The following is a 15,415-nucleotide window of genomic DNA, read 5'->3' on the forward strand; positions in this document are numbered from 1 at the left end:
TAAAAACAAGAAATTTTAATAGTTTTTTTTCTGTAAGGAGTGACATTACAGCCAGATTGCCCCCAAAAGACCTGAATTTACCTTGATGTACAGGATGTTCAAGGGTAAAGAAACTTCAGCAAGACTCTATAAATAAAGCTTATTGAACAGAAGGTCATCTGCACCCGCACCTTGTAAGATCTCACGTGTGCTGTAGGTAAATGGGTTACAAGGAACGAGTCCATCCAGGGTGACCTTCAATTGCTTTTACAGCGTCTGACCTAGACGACCCCCGGAATATCTTGTATGGAATCTGCTGACTATAAACTGCTGCATGTTACAGGATCCCACCAAATACTGAAGACGGGCAGGAATCACGTGATGGGGGGCAGGGTATGTGGGTACTCTGGGGGCCCCGTCCTCAGTATACACAGGAAAGCTGGGTCAGCAGTATCTTATTTTATTACTATTCAACCACCAGCATACATACAAATAAAAAGGACTAACAATCTCATTTCTTTTCTTTCTTTTCCTCTTTCTTGGCGTCGGTCTTTTCCTTCTCCTTTTCGTCTTTCCTCTCCTTCTTGTTCTCCTCTTTCTCCTGGCCTTCCTTCTTCTCGGCATCCCTGTTGGCGATCTTGTTGTTGATGAGATTGTGGAGGGCGACCACTGAGCGGATAAGAGAGGCCAGATACACCACCAGCATCTGGTCGTTAGTCTTTAGGTAGAACGCTTTGACGAACTCCTGTAGGTTTACGTCGGGCAGCAGGTTGAAGACGTCCTGGAGCTGGTAGATGATCTGGTGGTTGATGGGCAGTTTGCCGCTGGACACTTTTTCTAGGTAACTCCTGATATCCAGCAGTTTGGAGTTCAGTCCTTTCAACCCATGTACCTGATTTGTGATACGCTGTGACAAGGTCCCCACTGTAGTGTCTTTGATGTCTCTGCCGGAAAACAAAGAAACTTGCCATATTAAACCAACCATACTTCCTGGGCGTTTTCAATATTGGTCAAAGTTCTCCTCTTTCAGAAAACTTTTCCTGCTATGTACAGTTCATTGTAAAAATAATAAAGCAGCATATCCACTGCTGCCCAGGTCTCCATTGTTTGGCGCTGCAGGCAATCACAAAGTCAAGCTGATGTGTGTAGACAGTGAGCTGCTAAACTCTGCGATTGGCTGCAGTGCTGTCGACCACTCCAGCAACAGGGGACTAAGCGCTGGACCCCAAGAGGGCAAGTAAAGCTTGGATTATTAAAGAACTGTGCATATAGGGAAAACCGGTGCAAATCAATTCGCAAGACCCGGTTAAGGGGCCACGCCAATAATCCGTTGCTGCTAGACAGGTGAATTCTAATAAATGTACGTATTTCCTTAAAGAAAGAGGGGACAGAAGACATAGAAATGTGTAAATCCAACAGACCAACACTAATATAAAAAAAAATGTGGTCCCCGAGAGGGGGCAACACATCCGATCCCAGTTCAGTGTACACAGATATAACATAAAGGAGGTGTCAGATACAAGATAAAACAAAGTCTGAAGCGCTTTCAACTTACCGTAACAAGTGCTCCACTCCGACTTCTTCTGCCTCCTCAGCGCCAATTTCACTGGTCACGTGTTCAAATGTCTTTGAGGTTGGAGTACCATCCTGATGGAGCCATTTACAATGTTACAGAGGGTAATAAAAAGGAAAGATTCATGTAATGCATTCATGGCAACAGAAATACTATATACTACTCATATTTCTTTACCCCACAACAGTCCCTTGCTGGCTGGTCAGTACTTGCCAGTGCAGTAGTTTTTACAGCGGTAATGCAAGGTCATCCCATTCAAGTGTATGGCGCAGGAAAATACAAACCAGCCGGCAAGGCAATGTGAAAAATTAAGTGGCACAAGCAACACAGACCATTCAAATATGGGTGCTGAGTAGACTAATATTCTATCCTAAGGTGCAATATTAAAAACTTACATCGTGAACTTCCTCCACTGAGATATAAGCCTCTGTTGGAAGACCCAGGTCTTTTGGCTTCACATCAATAATCACAAGAACCTAAAAGTCAAAAAAGACATCCAGTGAAAAAAAAACAACACATAATTATAAAGGCGAAGCCTGAGAGTTTAAGGAATTACCCAACATACAGAAATTCTGTAAAGTAATAAAGAACAGTTTCTCGCCCTGTGGGGACTCTGGTCGTTCGCATGGGTCTTGGGTTATTTTCCTGCAGCTATGATGTGTCCTACATCCAAGTGACAGCTGTAGCCAAAAAGTTGCTTCAGTGGTGATGCTAGACCAGTTTGGCTTCTCAAGCTGATCTCTGCCATCTCCTTTCTCCTAAATGGCTTCTCTAAGTCTAACAGAGTAGCCATCTGTTTTGGTTAATATTGGGTTGCCGCCTTTTAAGACGTCCGTGTAAGCCTTCTTAGGGCACAACAGGGTTTTCTTCATGAAATTTATAATAATGGCAACTTTGAGATTATCCAACATAGAGATGAGAACAATTCCTTCCTCGGTCTAGGAGGATGGCTGCATACTTCACCTATGTCTAGTCCTGACTGATCTCCATATGGCTGCACTATACCATCTACGCCCCTGTGCACAATTTCCAAACTATTTAAAAAAAATAAATAAATCTTACAGAGTTTGGACAGTATCTTTTCATCAGCTCATTGATTGCGATGTCATTTTTGTGCAGCTTGGGTCCTGTGTGGTACCAGCCAACTATCCTTTCTCGAGCTGAAGAGAGAATTGAGACATAATTATGGCCACTGGGCTAAAGAGACATTACGGCTACATAGATGTGAAAAGAGGAACTCACCATTTACTTTTTTGAACATGCCATACATATTTTCAAGATAGTCGTGATCCAGAAACCATACAGAGTCGTCTTTGTCATCTTCATCAAATGGAACTGAGAAAGGAGATAAGAAGTTTGGTTAAGGCATAAGATTTTCAAAATGGAAAGTAAGAAATATTAGAGATGGTGCAAATAGACTCACAGGACATATACCAAAGGCCACCTCTGTAATTTGCGGCAATTCTTTTGATTAACTGGCCTGGTGTGACGGCATGCCACAAAAGTGGAGCCCGGTCATGCTGTCTAAGAGGCACTGGTCTGGCGGCCACAGAATACCGATGTGGCTGCTGGACTGGGTTCTGCGAATCATCTCCATATTGTATGAATAGTATATATCTGCCCCATGTGGAAAGAATCATCCTTTGATGATAACATGGCTTTGCAGCTCTGCCCTGAATGAAGCAGAGGTATACATACTCCGTCTTGGCTCCTTTCATTGTAAATGAGACTGACGGAAATAACCGAGTGCAGAGCTCAGCAGCCCCATAGACAATAAAAAAAACTGGAGGTGAAGCATGCGAACGTCAGCGCCATTCAGGACAGGCCTTCAGGAGATCGCTGGGGGTCCAAGCTGTAGAACCCTCCTCATTGATCCTATAAGTAGGGGCTAAAGGGTTATTCCCCAAAAATCAAGTTAACGCCTAGGTCTCACTTGGACACATTTGTACCTTTATAGTGAACGAAGTGAGGTGTCAGCATTGTTAGCTATAAAGCCATGAAGCTATATTCATGTCACACTGAATCATTGAACATGCCCCACATTTGAAAGGAAAGAAAAATAGCAAACGACGAGAAGATGGATTGTGATAAGAGAACGTTATTTTAGTTTTTTTGTTCAATAAAGAAAACAGAGCAGGCTTAAGGACGCTTCTTACCGGCAAAACTGTTAGAAACATCTAAAATCTTCTTGTGCCAAGACCCCAACAGAACACCGACCACTCGCTTCTGGTTTCCAACTTTCCCAATTCTGTAAGTGTAAAACAGACAGGAGGGATTATTATTTCTAATAAATAGACATTCAATACAGACCATGTCTGTATATTATACTTGTTTGTATGCTTTCGGAGTAAGCTGGCTCTTCATGGTGGGGTGTATACCTTTATTTACTTCTCCCTCGTGTTTTGAGCCCATATTTAAAAGGGTGTTCCCATTATCTAAAACGTGAAGACATCTCTCTGATATTCCATCCCTGTCTAAGCAATAGATGTATCACCATATCTACATCATTATTTCTTCCTGCATTAAGGAGCTCCTGGCCGCCTGACTGTGCAGGGAGCGGTGGTACGGGGTGATTAAAGCAATGGTGTCAGCTCTAGACTACTGCACAGCGGGCGGCCAGGACAAGAGTGCACGGAAAACAGAAAAGTGGCTGCAGTGCAACACCAGCACTGCAAAGCCGTCCTTTATACTGAGGATCAGTATAGGTGCTAATGGTTATACCCTCACCGATCAGAAGGTGATGGCATTTATTGCCTCAGTGATACTGAACAAGATATGTTTAGGGGGTTTTCTATTCATTTAACATATAAATTGGTTATTCTAGAAATATCTGTTTGGTGGTGAACCCTTATGATCCTAATATACAGGTGTTGAGCTTTTCCAGGAACACAGGTATAGTCACTCTCCATTAAAGGGGTTGTTCACTACTGAACAACCCAAAATAGAGGAAAAACATCCTGTGATGTCAACACTGTGATTCCTGACGGTCATATAACAGGATACAGCCAACCATTAGTCAGGTGACAATGTATGACATCACAGAGATGGGACGTAAGTATAAGGATTTTATATGGGGCGCTCAAGCAATTAGAAATGGGCTCAGTAGTGGACAATCCATTTAACATATGTGAGAATACTTTTCTTTCCTTCATAAAGTCTTGTGGAGATTACTGGCATCTACTTCACCACCACCACAATCGGGGGGACAAAGTATCCCCCTGAGCTCAAGAATACACAGCAATTAGACATTTCCAGCATGTTCAATCCATATAAACGTGATTGGTGGTGAAGGGGGTGAAAACACCTTTTACGTTCAATGGGGGTCCATCACCGATCAGCTGTTACCTTCTCTGGCGGCCAGAGTAGTTCCTATTCTCGCAAATGCTAAAGCTAATAACGGAGGTTGGACAACCATTGATCTGATATTGATACGTCACCATCATTACATTCCTGGACAAGCGCTTTAAGGATGTGGTCTATTTTGGTCTTTGGCACGTGTTTTTTTTTCATCCCTTCCTTCTGAAAGCCATATCTATTTTTTTGTTTGCAGTATAGATGTATTTTTAATAATATAATGCATTACAAAAAGAAAACTTTCACCTTTTATTCTTTTGTTGGCCAAGGAAAACAAACACAATTCAACAATTAAGGCATTCTACATGCAGGATAGATGATTATCAGGGTGACACTTACCCCCGATAAAGCACCAGTGCGAAACATGCATCGGGGCGGTCTTGACGGTGCAATAGTGATGAGCGAGCGTGCTCGTTTAACCCTTCAACCGAGCATGCTCGGGTGCTTACCGAGTATCTTCGGCGTGCTCGTATATTATGTTCAAATTCCTTCGTCTGCATGATTTACAGCTGTAAGACAACCACAACGCATGCAGGGATTGCCACTTTGTTAGGGAATCCTTACATGTGCTTAGACTAACAGCCATAAATCATGCAGATACAGGGCCTCGAACATAATATACGACCACGCCGAAAATACTCGGTAAACAACCGAGCATGCTTGGCTAAACGAGCACACTCGCTCATCACTAGTAAGCAATAATCTATCAGCTCTGCTTATATGGATTAGTCTGCTTGAACAGGGGTCAGTTTTAGACCATATACACATACCAATGTGTGGCAGCCATTCCTTAAGCATAGCTTATATAATTCAGGTCAGTCCTGACATCACCACTTTTCTTTACTTGATTTTTCCTCCTTGGATTCCTTATACATGCACTATTGTTGTCCTTTGTTTTTAGGTGTGTTCAATAAAATTTAATTTATTTTATCTATTTCTGTGAGTGGTTTAATGAATACTTTGTATTCATACGTAGGCTGTCATATGGAGTAACCCCCCATTCCTCAATATTTCCTTCTTTAATATTAATGGAGAGACAGATAATGACATGTCTCTTGTTTTATACAAGGTGGTTATATGCCATTTGAATATTTGCATTAAAATTTTTTTATAATATATATATATTTTTTTACTTTGGTACAGTAAAAACACTTAAGAAAAAATAAACTTGTTTTTGGTTTCAATAAATGTTTCCATCCCCAGAGCCGTGCGGTATCACTGCAGAGCATAAGGGGTTAAGCTGCGGAAGCTGGGGGCTCATTGCTCCATGTATACATATACAACAGTAACCCCTTGTTGTCAACGTCCTATATATGATGTCGCCAAAGGGTTTAATGGGCACCCATGATATGACCACAGCTGCTAAAATTGCTCCATAGGAGTCCTCAATCCCCGGACAGAGGCGCTTTATGGCTATACAACAGTTGTAGAACTACAAGTACCAGCATGCCCTGCTTTCTCCTAGGTCTGCAGTGTCACCTTTAGTGCCATCCTCCATCCCCAGCTCTGTGTATGCACAGCACATGGTAAAGGAGGGAGCTGAGAGGTAAAGTGCGCTGTCACTGAGGCTGCAGGCCTAGCTGCCTGTGCTGGAGCCGAGGTTGCAGGCAGTGAGGGCCTTCCCGGCCGGTGACTCAGCGGCTTTTCAGTAACACGTGCGAGACTCACCTATTGAAATGATCCACCACACTGAGCAGCACCAGCGGGTGAACCACGACCTTATCTACCGCCAGCTCCGGCATCTTCCCCGGCTACAATGACTCTCACACACCGGCCGGAAACACAACTGACGCTATTCCTACTACTTCCGGAGAAACTACTCCCAGGGTGCACTGCGCGCCGGAAGTGCTCTACCGTCCTGCGGTGGACGCCATGTTTGTGCAGGCAGCTTGGTAATAATTATGTAAAGCTCGTATAGAAGTAACAAAAATCACATTATCACAGCGAGTGTTCATGTTATATAGTAACAGGATGAATTATATTCACATTTCATCTGTTTTAAGTCGGATTTAAGTTATGACTGAAAGATATTATTCTTGCAGCTGCCACACATTGTTGGCACCAAAACACGACCAATTTTCCTTTTTTTTCTTTCGTTTTCCCTCCCCTTCTTCTATAAGTCATAAGTTTGTATTTTTCTGTCGACACAGAGCTTGTATTTTTTGCTGAACGATTAGTTCAAAGGGGTCAATATGATGTACAATACAAAGTTATATTGTGGTACCGTGTTAGCCAGAAATATCGATGTTAATACTTGTATGCCAAAAATGACAAAAGTATTCTTAGGGTGATACCTTTATTGGCTAACCAGAAAATATATATATATGCAAGCTTCCAGAGCACAGAGGCTCCTTCTTCAGGCAAGATATAAAAACCCAATACCACCATTATTTTTAGAGCTTAGTTTTTACGGCGTTCATCGTGCGGTAAAAATGACCGGGCGGTGCGATTCTCCAGGTCAGTATGCCTGTGGCGGATACCAAAGTTGTATAGTTTTTTTTTATTATTATTATTTTTGTGGCTTGAAAAAAATTCTGAACCTTTGTAAAACACAATTTGTGTTTGTTTCGCCATTTTTCGAGACTCGTAACTCTTTTATTGTTCTGTCCATGAAGCTGTGTGACAGCTTGTTTTTTTTGTATGTGCTGAGCTGTAGTTTTTAAAGGTGATCCCAGTCCAGTCAAATTGATGACCTATACATAAGACCCATGAATAGGAGCTGCTCTGCTGTACCCGGCCGCGGCTGCTACACATTGAATGGAGATGCGTTCTGCGTTCAGCTGCTTTCTGGCACTTCCATAAGAATGGAGCTGCAGTGCGCATGATCGACCTCCATTTTTAGGCAGTGGTTTTTAGATTGGGCGAGGGGCAGGAAAGATTTGAAGTAAAGAAAGCCAAGCTGCATCTATCTATGTAATCAATTGTTTTTTCTTTCTCCTTTCCTTCCTTTAATCTTTATCTATTGTATTAATCTTTCTTTCTCTCTTCCTTTCTTCCTTTCTTTCTTTCTTTCACTTTCCTTCTGTATGCCTTCATTCCTTCTTTCTTTTCATCTTTCTTCCTTCATCTTTCTTTCTCTCACTTTTTCTTTCTGTCTTTCTCTATTCTTTCTTCCCTTTCATCTTTCTTCTTTCATATTTATCATTTTATCTTTTTATTTCTTTCTCTGGCTTTATCTCTCTTTCTTTCTCTATTCCTTCTTTCCTTTCTGTCCTTTCATCTTTCTTCTTTCATATTTATCTATCACTTTATCTCCTTCTGTCTTTCTCTATTCCTTTCCTTCTTTCCTTTAATCTCATCTGTCTTTCATATCCATCTAACATTTTATATATTTCTTTTCTTTCTTTCTTTGTTTCTCTGTTCCTTCATTCCTTTCATCTTTCTTCATTCACATTTATCTATCATTTTGTCTTTCATTCTTTCTTTTTCTCTTTCTTTCACTTTCTCTTACTGTCTCTATACCTTCATTCCTTCTTTCTTTTCATCTTTCTTCTTTCATATTCATCCATCACTTTATCTTTCTTTCTCTCGCTTTCTCTCTCTTTCTCTATTCCTTCTTTCCTTTCTGTCCATTCATCTTCTTTCATATTTATTTATCATTTGATCTCCTTTTTTTCTCTCTTTCTTTGTTTCTTTTTTTTCACTTTCTCTTTCTCTATTTCTTCATTCTTTCTTTCCTTTCATCTCTCTTCTTTCATATTTATCTATCATTTTTTCTTTCTTTTTTTCGTTCTCCCTCTGTCTTTCTCTATTCCTTCTTTCCTTTCTGTCCTTTCATCTTTCTTCTTTCATATGTATCTATCATTTTATCTCCTTCTTTCTTTCTTGCTTTCTTATCTATCCATTCCTTCTCTGAATTTACTGTATCTGTTCTTCAATACTGGATCAATTCTGAGAAGAGACTATCTCACAAATGGGGCTGGTGAGGGAGGTGGAGATCTGGTTTATGGTAAATTAGTTGTTTAACTGACGTCCTAACCATTTACTGTAATGAATTTTGCATTGATGTCTTTTATGTATATATTTATTTACAGCTCAAATATGGTAATGACAACAAGGGCCTGGCCCGGCAGGGAAATCAATAAGACTTTCAGGTAAGGACAAATCATTGTGAAAAGGTCTGCTGGAGCAGTAAACGTCTATTGACTTAAGATCACTTGTGCTATTGACATATGTATTTTGTGTTAGGCTTGAATAACGATAAGCCGTCGTCTTGTATTTTCCTGAATGTGATGATCATTCTATTACTCTGTACTTTGTAGAACTTCATAAGTGTATAACTACCAAAGTATATTTAAAATCGACTTTTGCTAAATGTTTTGCTCAATGTTTTTATTTATCTGCAGGCAAACGAAGATCAATGATCCTTAGAGTTAAATTGTTCTGTCTGCTTTAAAGGGAGATCTATAGTGTTTTACATGCACAGGGGTGCAGCTGGGGGTGCTTCCCAAACTTGTGCCCACTGGTGATGAATGCCAGGGGGACACAGAAAAGTTACTTTTCATTTGCTAGGGTGTTTAGAAAGGGCTAAAAAAGGGCAGAAAAGCTTTCAAAGAAAGTCAAGCTACAACCAGGAGTAAATACAGGAAAATTGTTGTTGTTGTGCCCCTATAACAATGACTGACATTGTCAGAAACCTCTATTTTTGATGGGATCTGTCAACTTTCTAATTCTGACTCTACACCAATGGCAGATTTTAGGAGAATGAAGGGTCGGCCATGTTGAATTTCAACATGCCTGATTCTTTGTTCTCACAGTAGAAAAGTTACCACGAGAGATGTTTTACAGTGACTTATTCCGCTTTTTTGATTAATAACACATGCATGCTCTATTGATCCGAGGGTGCACGTGTATGGGAGAGTCAGAAGGAATAGCTATTGACCAAAAGCTATCTAAATGCCCCCATAGACATTGGATGAACATCAGCTGATGTAACTCCCCAGACAGGTGATGTTTGGTGAGAGAAGGGCCAAGAAGTTGAAATTTCAAAGCCCGATCCTTATGTTTGCAGGGGAGATAGAAGAGTCTCATGGTAACTTTCTCCTCTCTCCCCATTAAAAACACATAGCCAAAACTTCATGTGTAAGAGGAGATGGAAGACACATCTGTCTGCCAAACAAATCTTATGTTTATGGTCATCTTAAGATGTATGGCCACCTTTACACAACTGAACTCACTTAACTGGAGCTGTGTTACTGTCTCCTGCATGGTGGGAGCAGTGTCCAGAAGTTTGGACCCCACAGGTCACACTGTTTTGGCATATCCTTGTGATTAGGGATGAGAAGACCCATGGAAGTTCGGGTTCTGGTACATGACCCAAAATTTATTCCAAAGTTTGGTTCAGGTACCAGAACTGTACCCAAACTTGAACCAGAGCCCGATCTCCATTGAAAACCATGGGGACCCGAATGTTTGAGCTGAAAAATGTTCTCTCTCTCTCCTCCCGGACTTCCAATGGAACTCTGGACTTCAGCGAGAAGTCCATGTTCGGAGTTTTGCAACGGACACTAACTGTCCGGTACCACCCCCAAACTTTTGAGTTTGGGTTCGATCATCTCTAATTGTGATATCTTGCATATCTCTCTTTTCCTATACCTTGATAAAGACCCTGCACGGCCAAAACGTTGTGATTTTTCTGCACTAATAAAGTTACCAAAAGGAGGGCGTCTGGTGCCCTGGTTCCTGGATTTCTCTATATCTTTGTAATACCCTTTAAAAGGCAATTTTACCCATTCATGTAGATATGTGACCATAACAGTTGTCACCTCGCTTTCTCAGACTCCTTTTCGAGTAGCAGAAACTAATTAATAATGGAAGAAAAATTGTCATTTTGTAGTTTTGGAAAAGTTTGGTGACAACTTTTACGGGAGTTGTTTTGGTGGCCATATTGGTTGTCAATCAGCCCTCTTAGAAACTGGGTAACTAGTCAACAAACTATAAAGAAAATTTATTTATTTTAAATTAATTTTCAATGGTAATGTTAGAAATTTGTCGAGATTGTCTTTTATTTTCTCATGGACATTGTCTTTTTTTCTATCATGGACATTATTTTTTTTTTGTCATGGTATTTTTTTTTTCTTATAAACCTGATTAAATTTAAGAAAAAAAGAAAATCCAGGGACGCATGAATAAAATCTGGAGGAAGGAAAATGAAGTGGAACATTTGATAGTGAGGGATGATGATGTCCAGCAGAGGGCGTCATCGCTCTTAATATCAGAGAATTGCAGGGCTGGGGCGATCTCTTTTGTCTGTTTTATCAATATACGTATAAAACTCAATGTTCAAATTAACTAGTTCAATAAGTAATTTAGCACATTGATTTTTGGGCATATCCTAAGTGCTATTACAAGCTACGGATACTTTAAATGCCATTACCTAATAGGAGGAATGTTTTAAGCACCTTTTATTGATTTTATTACTGCTTTATTTTGCTGTCTTGGTTTAAAATCATTTTAACCACTTGGTAATCAAGAAGAAATATATTGTTGGTGAAATACAGTCAATTCCCCGAAAACCTTTGACATCGTTAAACAAGGAATTACTGTTGTTAAATCATGTCAGACAGTAACTGTAGCACTGAAAGATTTCACATTTAGAACAATGTATGAGCACACCCGTACCCGTAAATTGTGTTCACCTTTGTCTCTCCGTATGGCAATCAAACTTCAATTCTTTACTTACTTTTTACTGCAGATTAACTTCATTTTTTTTATCTTTGCATGCCAGGAAGTATGTTAAAGATTCTCATAAACATTCTCGTTGTAATGGTTTGATGTTTCGTTATACAGAAATAAACCCCCCTTTTCTACATCGTTACCCTATTATGTTCAATTTTTTCCCCCTAAGATCATATTTATTAAAGTTTTCCTCACATTTGCATTGGAGGGTCAGTTAGGAAATGTCAGGGATCTGATACTAACATTATTTTCTTTGCTCTGCTTCTGTGATGGGGCAGAACAACCGAAATAACCAACTCAAATGTAAACAGATCCTAAATTGTCTTTGAATAACATTTCAGCACCTTGATGTATCGCTTTATAACATACACTATATAACCAACGTAAATGTATTAAAAATAAGTGGTTAAGCAAATTTGTAAATACATTACACTACTTATCCTGTACTAATCCTGTGTTACCTCCTATACTATATTACAGAGCTGCACTTTGGGACTTCCAGGGTCAACTACCCCAACCAGTGGCACCCCATTTTGGTTGAACACCCACAGAGAGGAGGTAGGAGCAAGCTTGGGAATCTGACATTCCATTGAGGTACAAGGCCAGGAGACCCAAGAGTCCTATTCTGGCCTCTCCGAACAACTCCATGGGTTCCAGGTGACCTCATTGTCCTAACCTGGCTTTCTCCGAGTGTCTCCATGGGTTCCAGGTGACCAGATGGTCCGAACCTGGCAACCCAAAACAGCATATCCATAGGGCCAATTGACCTAACTGTCCCCACCTGGTTTCCCGAAATATATCCATGGGTTCTCTGGTCAATGGAGCAGATCTGTATCATTCGAGCCAGGGCCGTGCACCCTTAGGCTGGAATCCTGTAGAATCCAAATCTGTGTCTCTCTGGACGGAGCCATGCTACCAAACTACTGTCCTGAAGAGACTCTCTGATTCTCTCATTCTCCTTGCAGCAGGATAGAAAACCCTCTTTATATTTACATATGTGGCTAAGGACATCATTCACATGTCAGGGGGAAATGTGTGTGGCTCGGGTCTCATTGTTTGAGCATTTAATCAATTTACATAGTTAGTATCCCCTTGCTCTGTAAATCAACAACTTGATGGCTTATTACAATATGTAATTAGCATATTGACAAATACTGAGTCACTGTTCTTCTTAACCAGCCAAAGAAACACATACATTTAAAAGTCAACACAAACACAATAGTGTATTTCTCTTGGCCTAACAAATCTAGACGTCTGGCTAATTAAGATTAGAAGCTGTGTCGTCACATTACTCCCCCATCTTAATTAGCCAGATGTGATAGGATCTCAATCATCCTTCTCCACTTATTGGGGGCAGCCCATCAGCATGTTTTGTAGCACATACGCGAATGTAAGAGGTCTCACCTTCATGAGAACAAAATTTTGTATCATCCAGTTTCCTCAGAGCATATTCCATGTCTTCCTTGCGAATAAACTCCACACGTAATTGACGAGAACCGACTCGTATCCATTGCGTCCACACATGCCGTCCTCAGCATCCTGTGGTTCCTGAATTAAATCCGATGTGTGTTGGTGGCCTCGTATTCAATCCGTTGAAGTTCGCACAGCTCCTGTAGTTCCCGTTTCTTATTGTGGCTGTATTTCCTCTCCGGTATTCCTCCCAAGGGCGGGCTCGTGGGGTTAGACATGGTAGCGTCCGAAACCTGCTGTCTATGCCTCATCTATGGTCTGCTGGGTCTGTCTATATGCCTCCCTGGTTGTGGAGCCCCTTGGATGGTGTGTGCTAATTCCAGTCCCCTTGCAGCTCCCCCAGATCTGCCGAGCTGAGTAGTATCCCACTGCTGCCACCAAAATGTGAAGACCTGGGGTCTTATGTGGGCATAATACTACTCGGACAACACAGGGTGAGGGTAAAACAGTGTGGCAATATTTTCTTGAACCACCAGAAAGACAATAAACATATAGTACAGTCCCAGCAAATACCCAAGATGGTGCAAAATTACACAGTCTCACGCTTCCGCTGGCCCGCCGGGAACAGATCAGCTGGGACTTCCAGGGCCAACCACCTCAACCAGTGGCACCCCGCTTTGGGTGGACACCCACAGAGAGGAGGTAGCGGCAAGCTTAGGAAGCTGACAGTCCATTGAGTTACAAGGCCAGGAGACCCGAGGATTCTTTAATGGTCAATGGAGCAGATCTGTATCCTTCCAGCCAGGGCCTTGTACCCCTAGGCTGGAATCCTGTAGAATCCGAATCTGTGTATCTCTGGATGAAGCCATGCTACCAAACTACTGTCCTGGAGAGTCTCTCTCATTCTCACCAGGATAGAAAACACTTTTTATATTTACATATGTGGCTAAGGTCATCATTCACAGATCAGGGGGAAAGGTGCAGGGCTCAGGTATCATTGTTTGAGTATTTAATCAATTTACATAGTTGGTATCCCCCTGCTCTGTAAATCAAAAACTAGCTTGCTTAGTACAATATGTAATTAGCATATTAACAAACACTATTGTTCTATCTGAGTCACTGTTCTTGACCAGCCAAAGAAACACATACATTCAAAAGTCAACACAAACACAATAGTGTATTGCTCTTGGCCTAACAAATCTAGATGTCTGGCTAATTAAGATTAGAAGCTGTGTCGTCACATAATACATTACTGATCCTGTACTGATCCTGAGTTACATCGTGTATTATACTCCAGAGCTGCACTCACTATTCTGCTGGTGCAGTCACTGTGTATATACATTACATTACTTATCCTGTACTGATCCTGAGTTACATCCTGTATTATACTCCAGAGCTGCGCTCACTATTCTGCTGATACAGTCACTGTGTACATACATTACATTACTGATCCTGTACTGATCCTGAGTTACATCCTGTATTATGCTCCAGAGCTGCACTCCTATTCTGCTGGTGTAGTCACTGTGTACATACGTTACATTACTGATCCTGTACTGATTCTGAGTTATATCTTGTATTATACTCCAGAGCTGCACTCACTATTCTGCTGGTGCAGTCACTGTGTACATACATTACGTTACTGATCCTGAGTTACCTCCTGTATTATACTCCAGAGCTGCACTCACTATTCTGTTGCTGCAGTCACTGTGTACATACATTACTGATCCTGTACTGATCCTGAGTTACATCCTGTATTATACTCCAGAGCTGCACTCACTATTCTGCTGATGCAGTTGACGCGCCCCTGGGCCTGTGTCGCGCTGCGTTGCGCACGCGGGAGCTTACCCGGATCTCTTGAGGGTTGTAGTCTCGTGGCGGTGACCCGGTCCGTGCCCAGGGAGTCAAACTGAGCGGCGATGTAACAGTGGTAGATGTAGGACGACTACGCCACCCGTTGAATGCAGCTATGGAGCTGCCGCTGCAGGACAGTCCGCTGAGGCCGGTGGATGGATGGTGCAGCGTAGATGGTATAACCCCCAACGGGAGGGGTATGGCCTCAGGGCAGCAGATGTGGATGATGGGGGTAGCAGGAACCACTCAGAGACGGTGCGGTGTAATTCAGGGTCTTTACTGGTAACAATGATAGACCCTCCCGGAGTACTTGCTAGTGAACGGGGCCTGGTCAGTCCTTGAGCAGATGGGATCTCCCCTGGCCAGGCGGAGTTGTAGGCCTCCCAAACTGACTGTACTCTTCTGGCTACCTTGCTAGAAGCGGATATAAGTAGCCCACGTCCCTGAGTGTACCGTGTGGTGCTCACCCGTATGGCCGGTGACTCGGGGCCTTCTAATGGCTTCCGCTCCACGATGGCGGTGCTGGTCCCACGCGTGTGACCGTGCCTTCGGGTTTCTGGGCCTGAGGAC

The 15,415-nt window shown here is 41.9% G+C and overlaps 1 protein-coding gene and 1 long non-coding RNA gene across 2 annotated transcripts; one reads left to right on the forward strand and one right to left on the reverse strand.

The window, feature by feature from the left end:
- PSMD7 (proteasome 26S subunit, non-ATPase 7) lies at positions 1–6,733 on the reverse strand. Its single transcript, XM_073659264.1, has 7 exons — positions 6,575–6,733; positions 3,709–3,800; positions 2,795–2,887; positions 2,615–2,712; positions 1,948–2,028; positions 1,535–1,626; positions 1–923 (listed from the first exon to the last, which is right to left on the reverse strand). Exons 1-7 carry the CDS (start codon positions 6,646–6,648, stop codon positions 491–493), a joined length of 963 nt encoding a protein of 320 aa, XP_073515365.1. The 5' UTR covers positions 6,649–6,733; the 3' UTR covers positions 1–490.
- LOC141174372 (uncharacterized) lies at positions 6,710–12,145 on the forward strand. Its single transcript, XR_012252860.1, has 3 exons — positions 6,710–6,798; positions 8,941–9,000; positions 12,065–12,145. It is a non-coding gene; the product is annotated as an uncharacterized lncRNA (long non-coding RNA).
- Positions 12,146–15,415: the final 3,270 nt, after the last annotated feature.

This window comes from Phyllobates terribilis, unplaced genomic scaffold (assembly GCF_046119375.1).
Source record: "Phyllobates terribilis strain yellow unplaced genomic scaffold, ASM4611937v1 Scaffold_13__5_contigs__length_258822181, whole genome shotgun sequence".
NCBI classification, from domain to species: Eukaryota; Metazoa; Chordata; class Amphibia; order Anura; family Dendrobatidae; genus Phyllobates; species Phyllobates terribilis.

What these genes read in the sequence shown, in the direction of transcription:
- PSMD7 (XM_073659264.1), bottom strand. Translation starts at nt 6,648, where the DNA reads ATGCCGGAGCTGGCGGTAGATAAGGTCGTGGTTCACCCGCTGGTGCTG. An exon ending in AAAGATACTGTCCAAACTCT is followed by an intron (nt 2,029 to 2,614) that starts GTAAGATTTATT and finishes TTTGACTTTTAG; the next exon opens with GTTCTTGTGATTATTGATGT. An exon ending in GGAGTGGAGCACTTGTTACG is followed by an intron (nt 924 to 1,534) that starts GTAAGTTGAAAG and finishes GTTTTCCGGCAG; the next exon opens with AGACATCAAAGACACTACAG.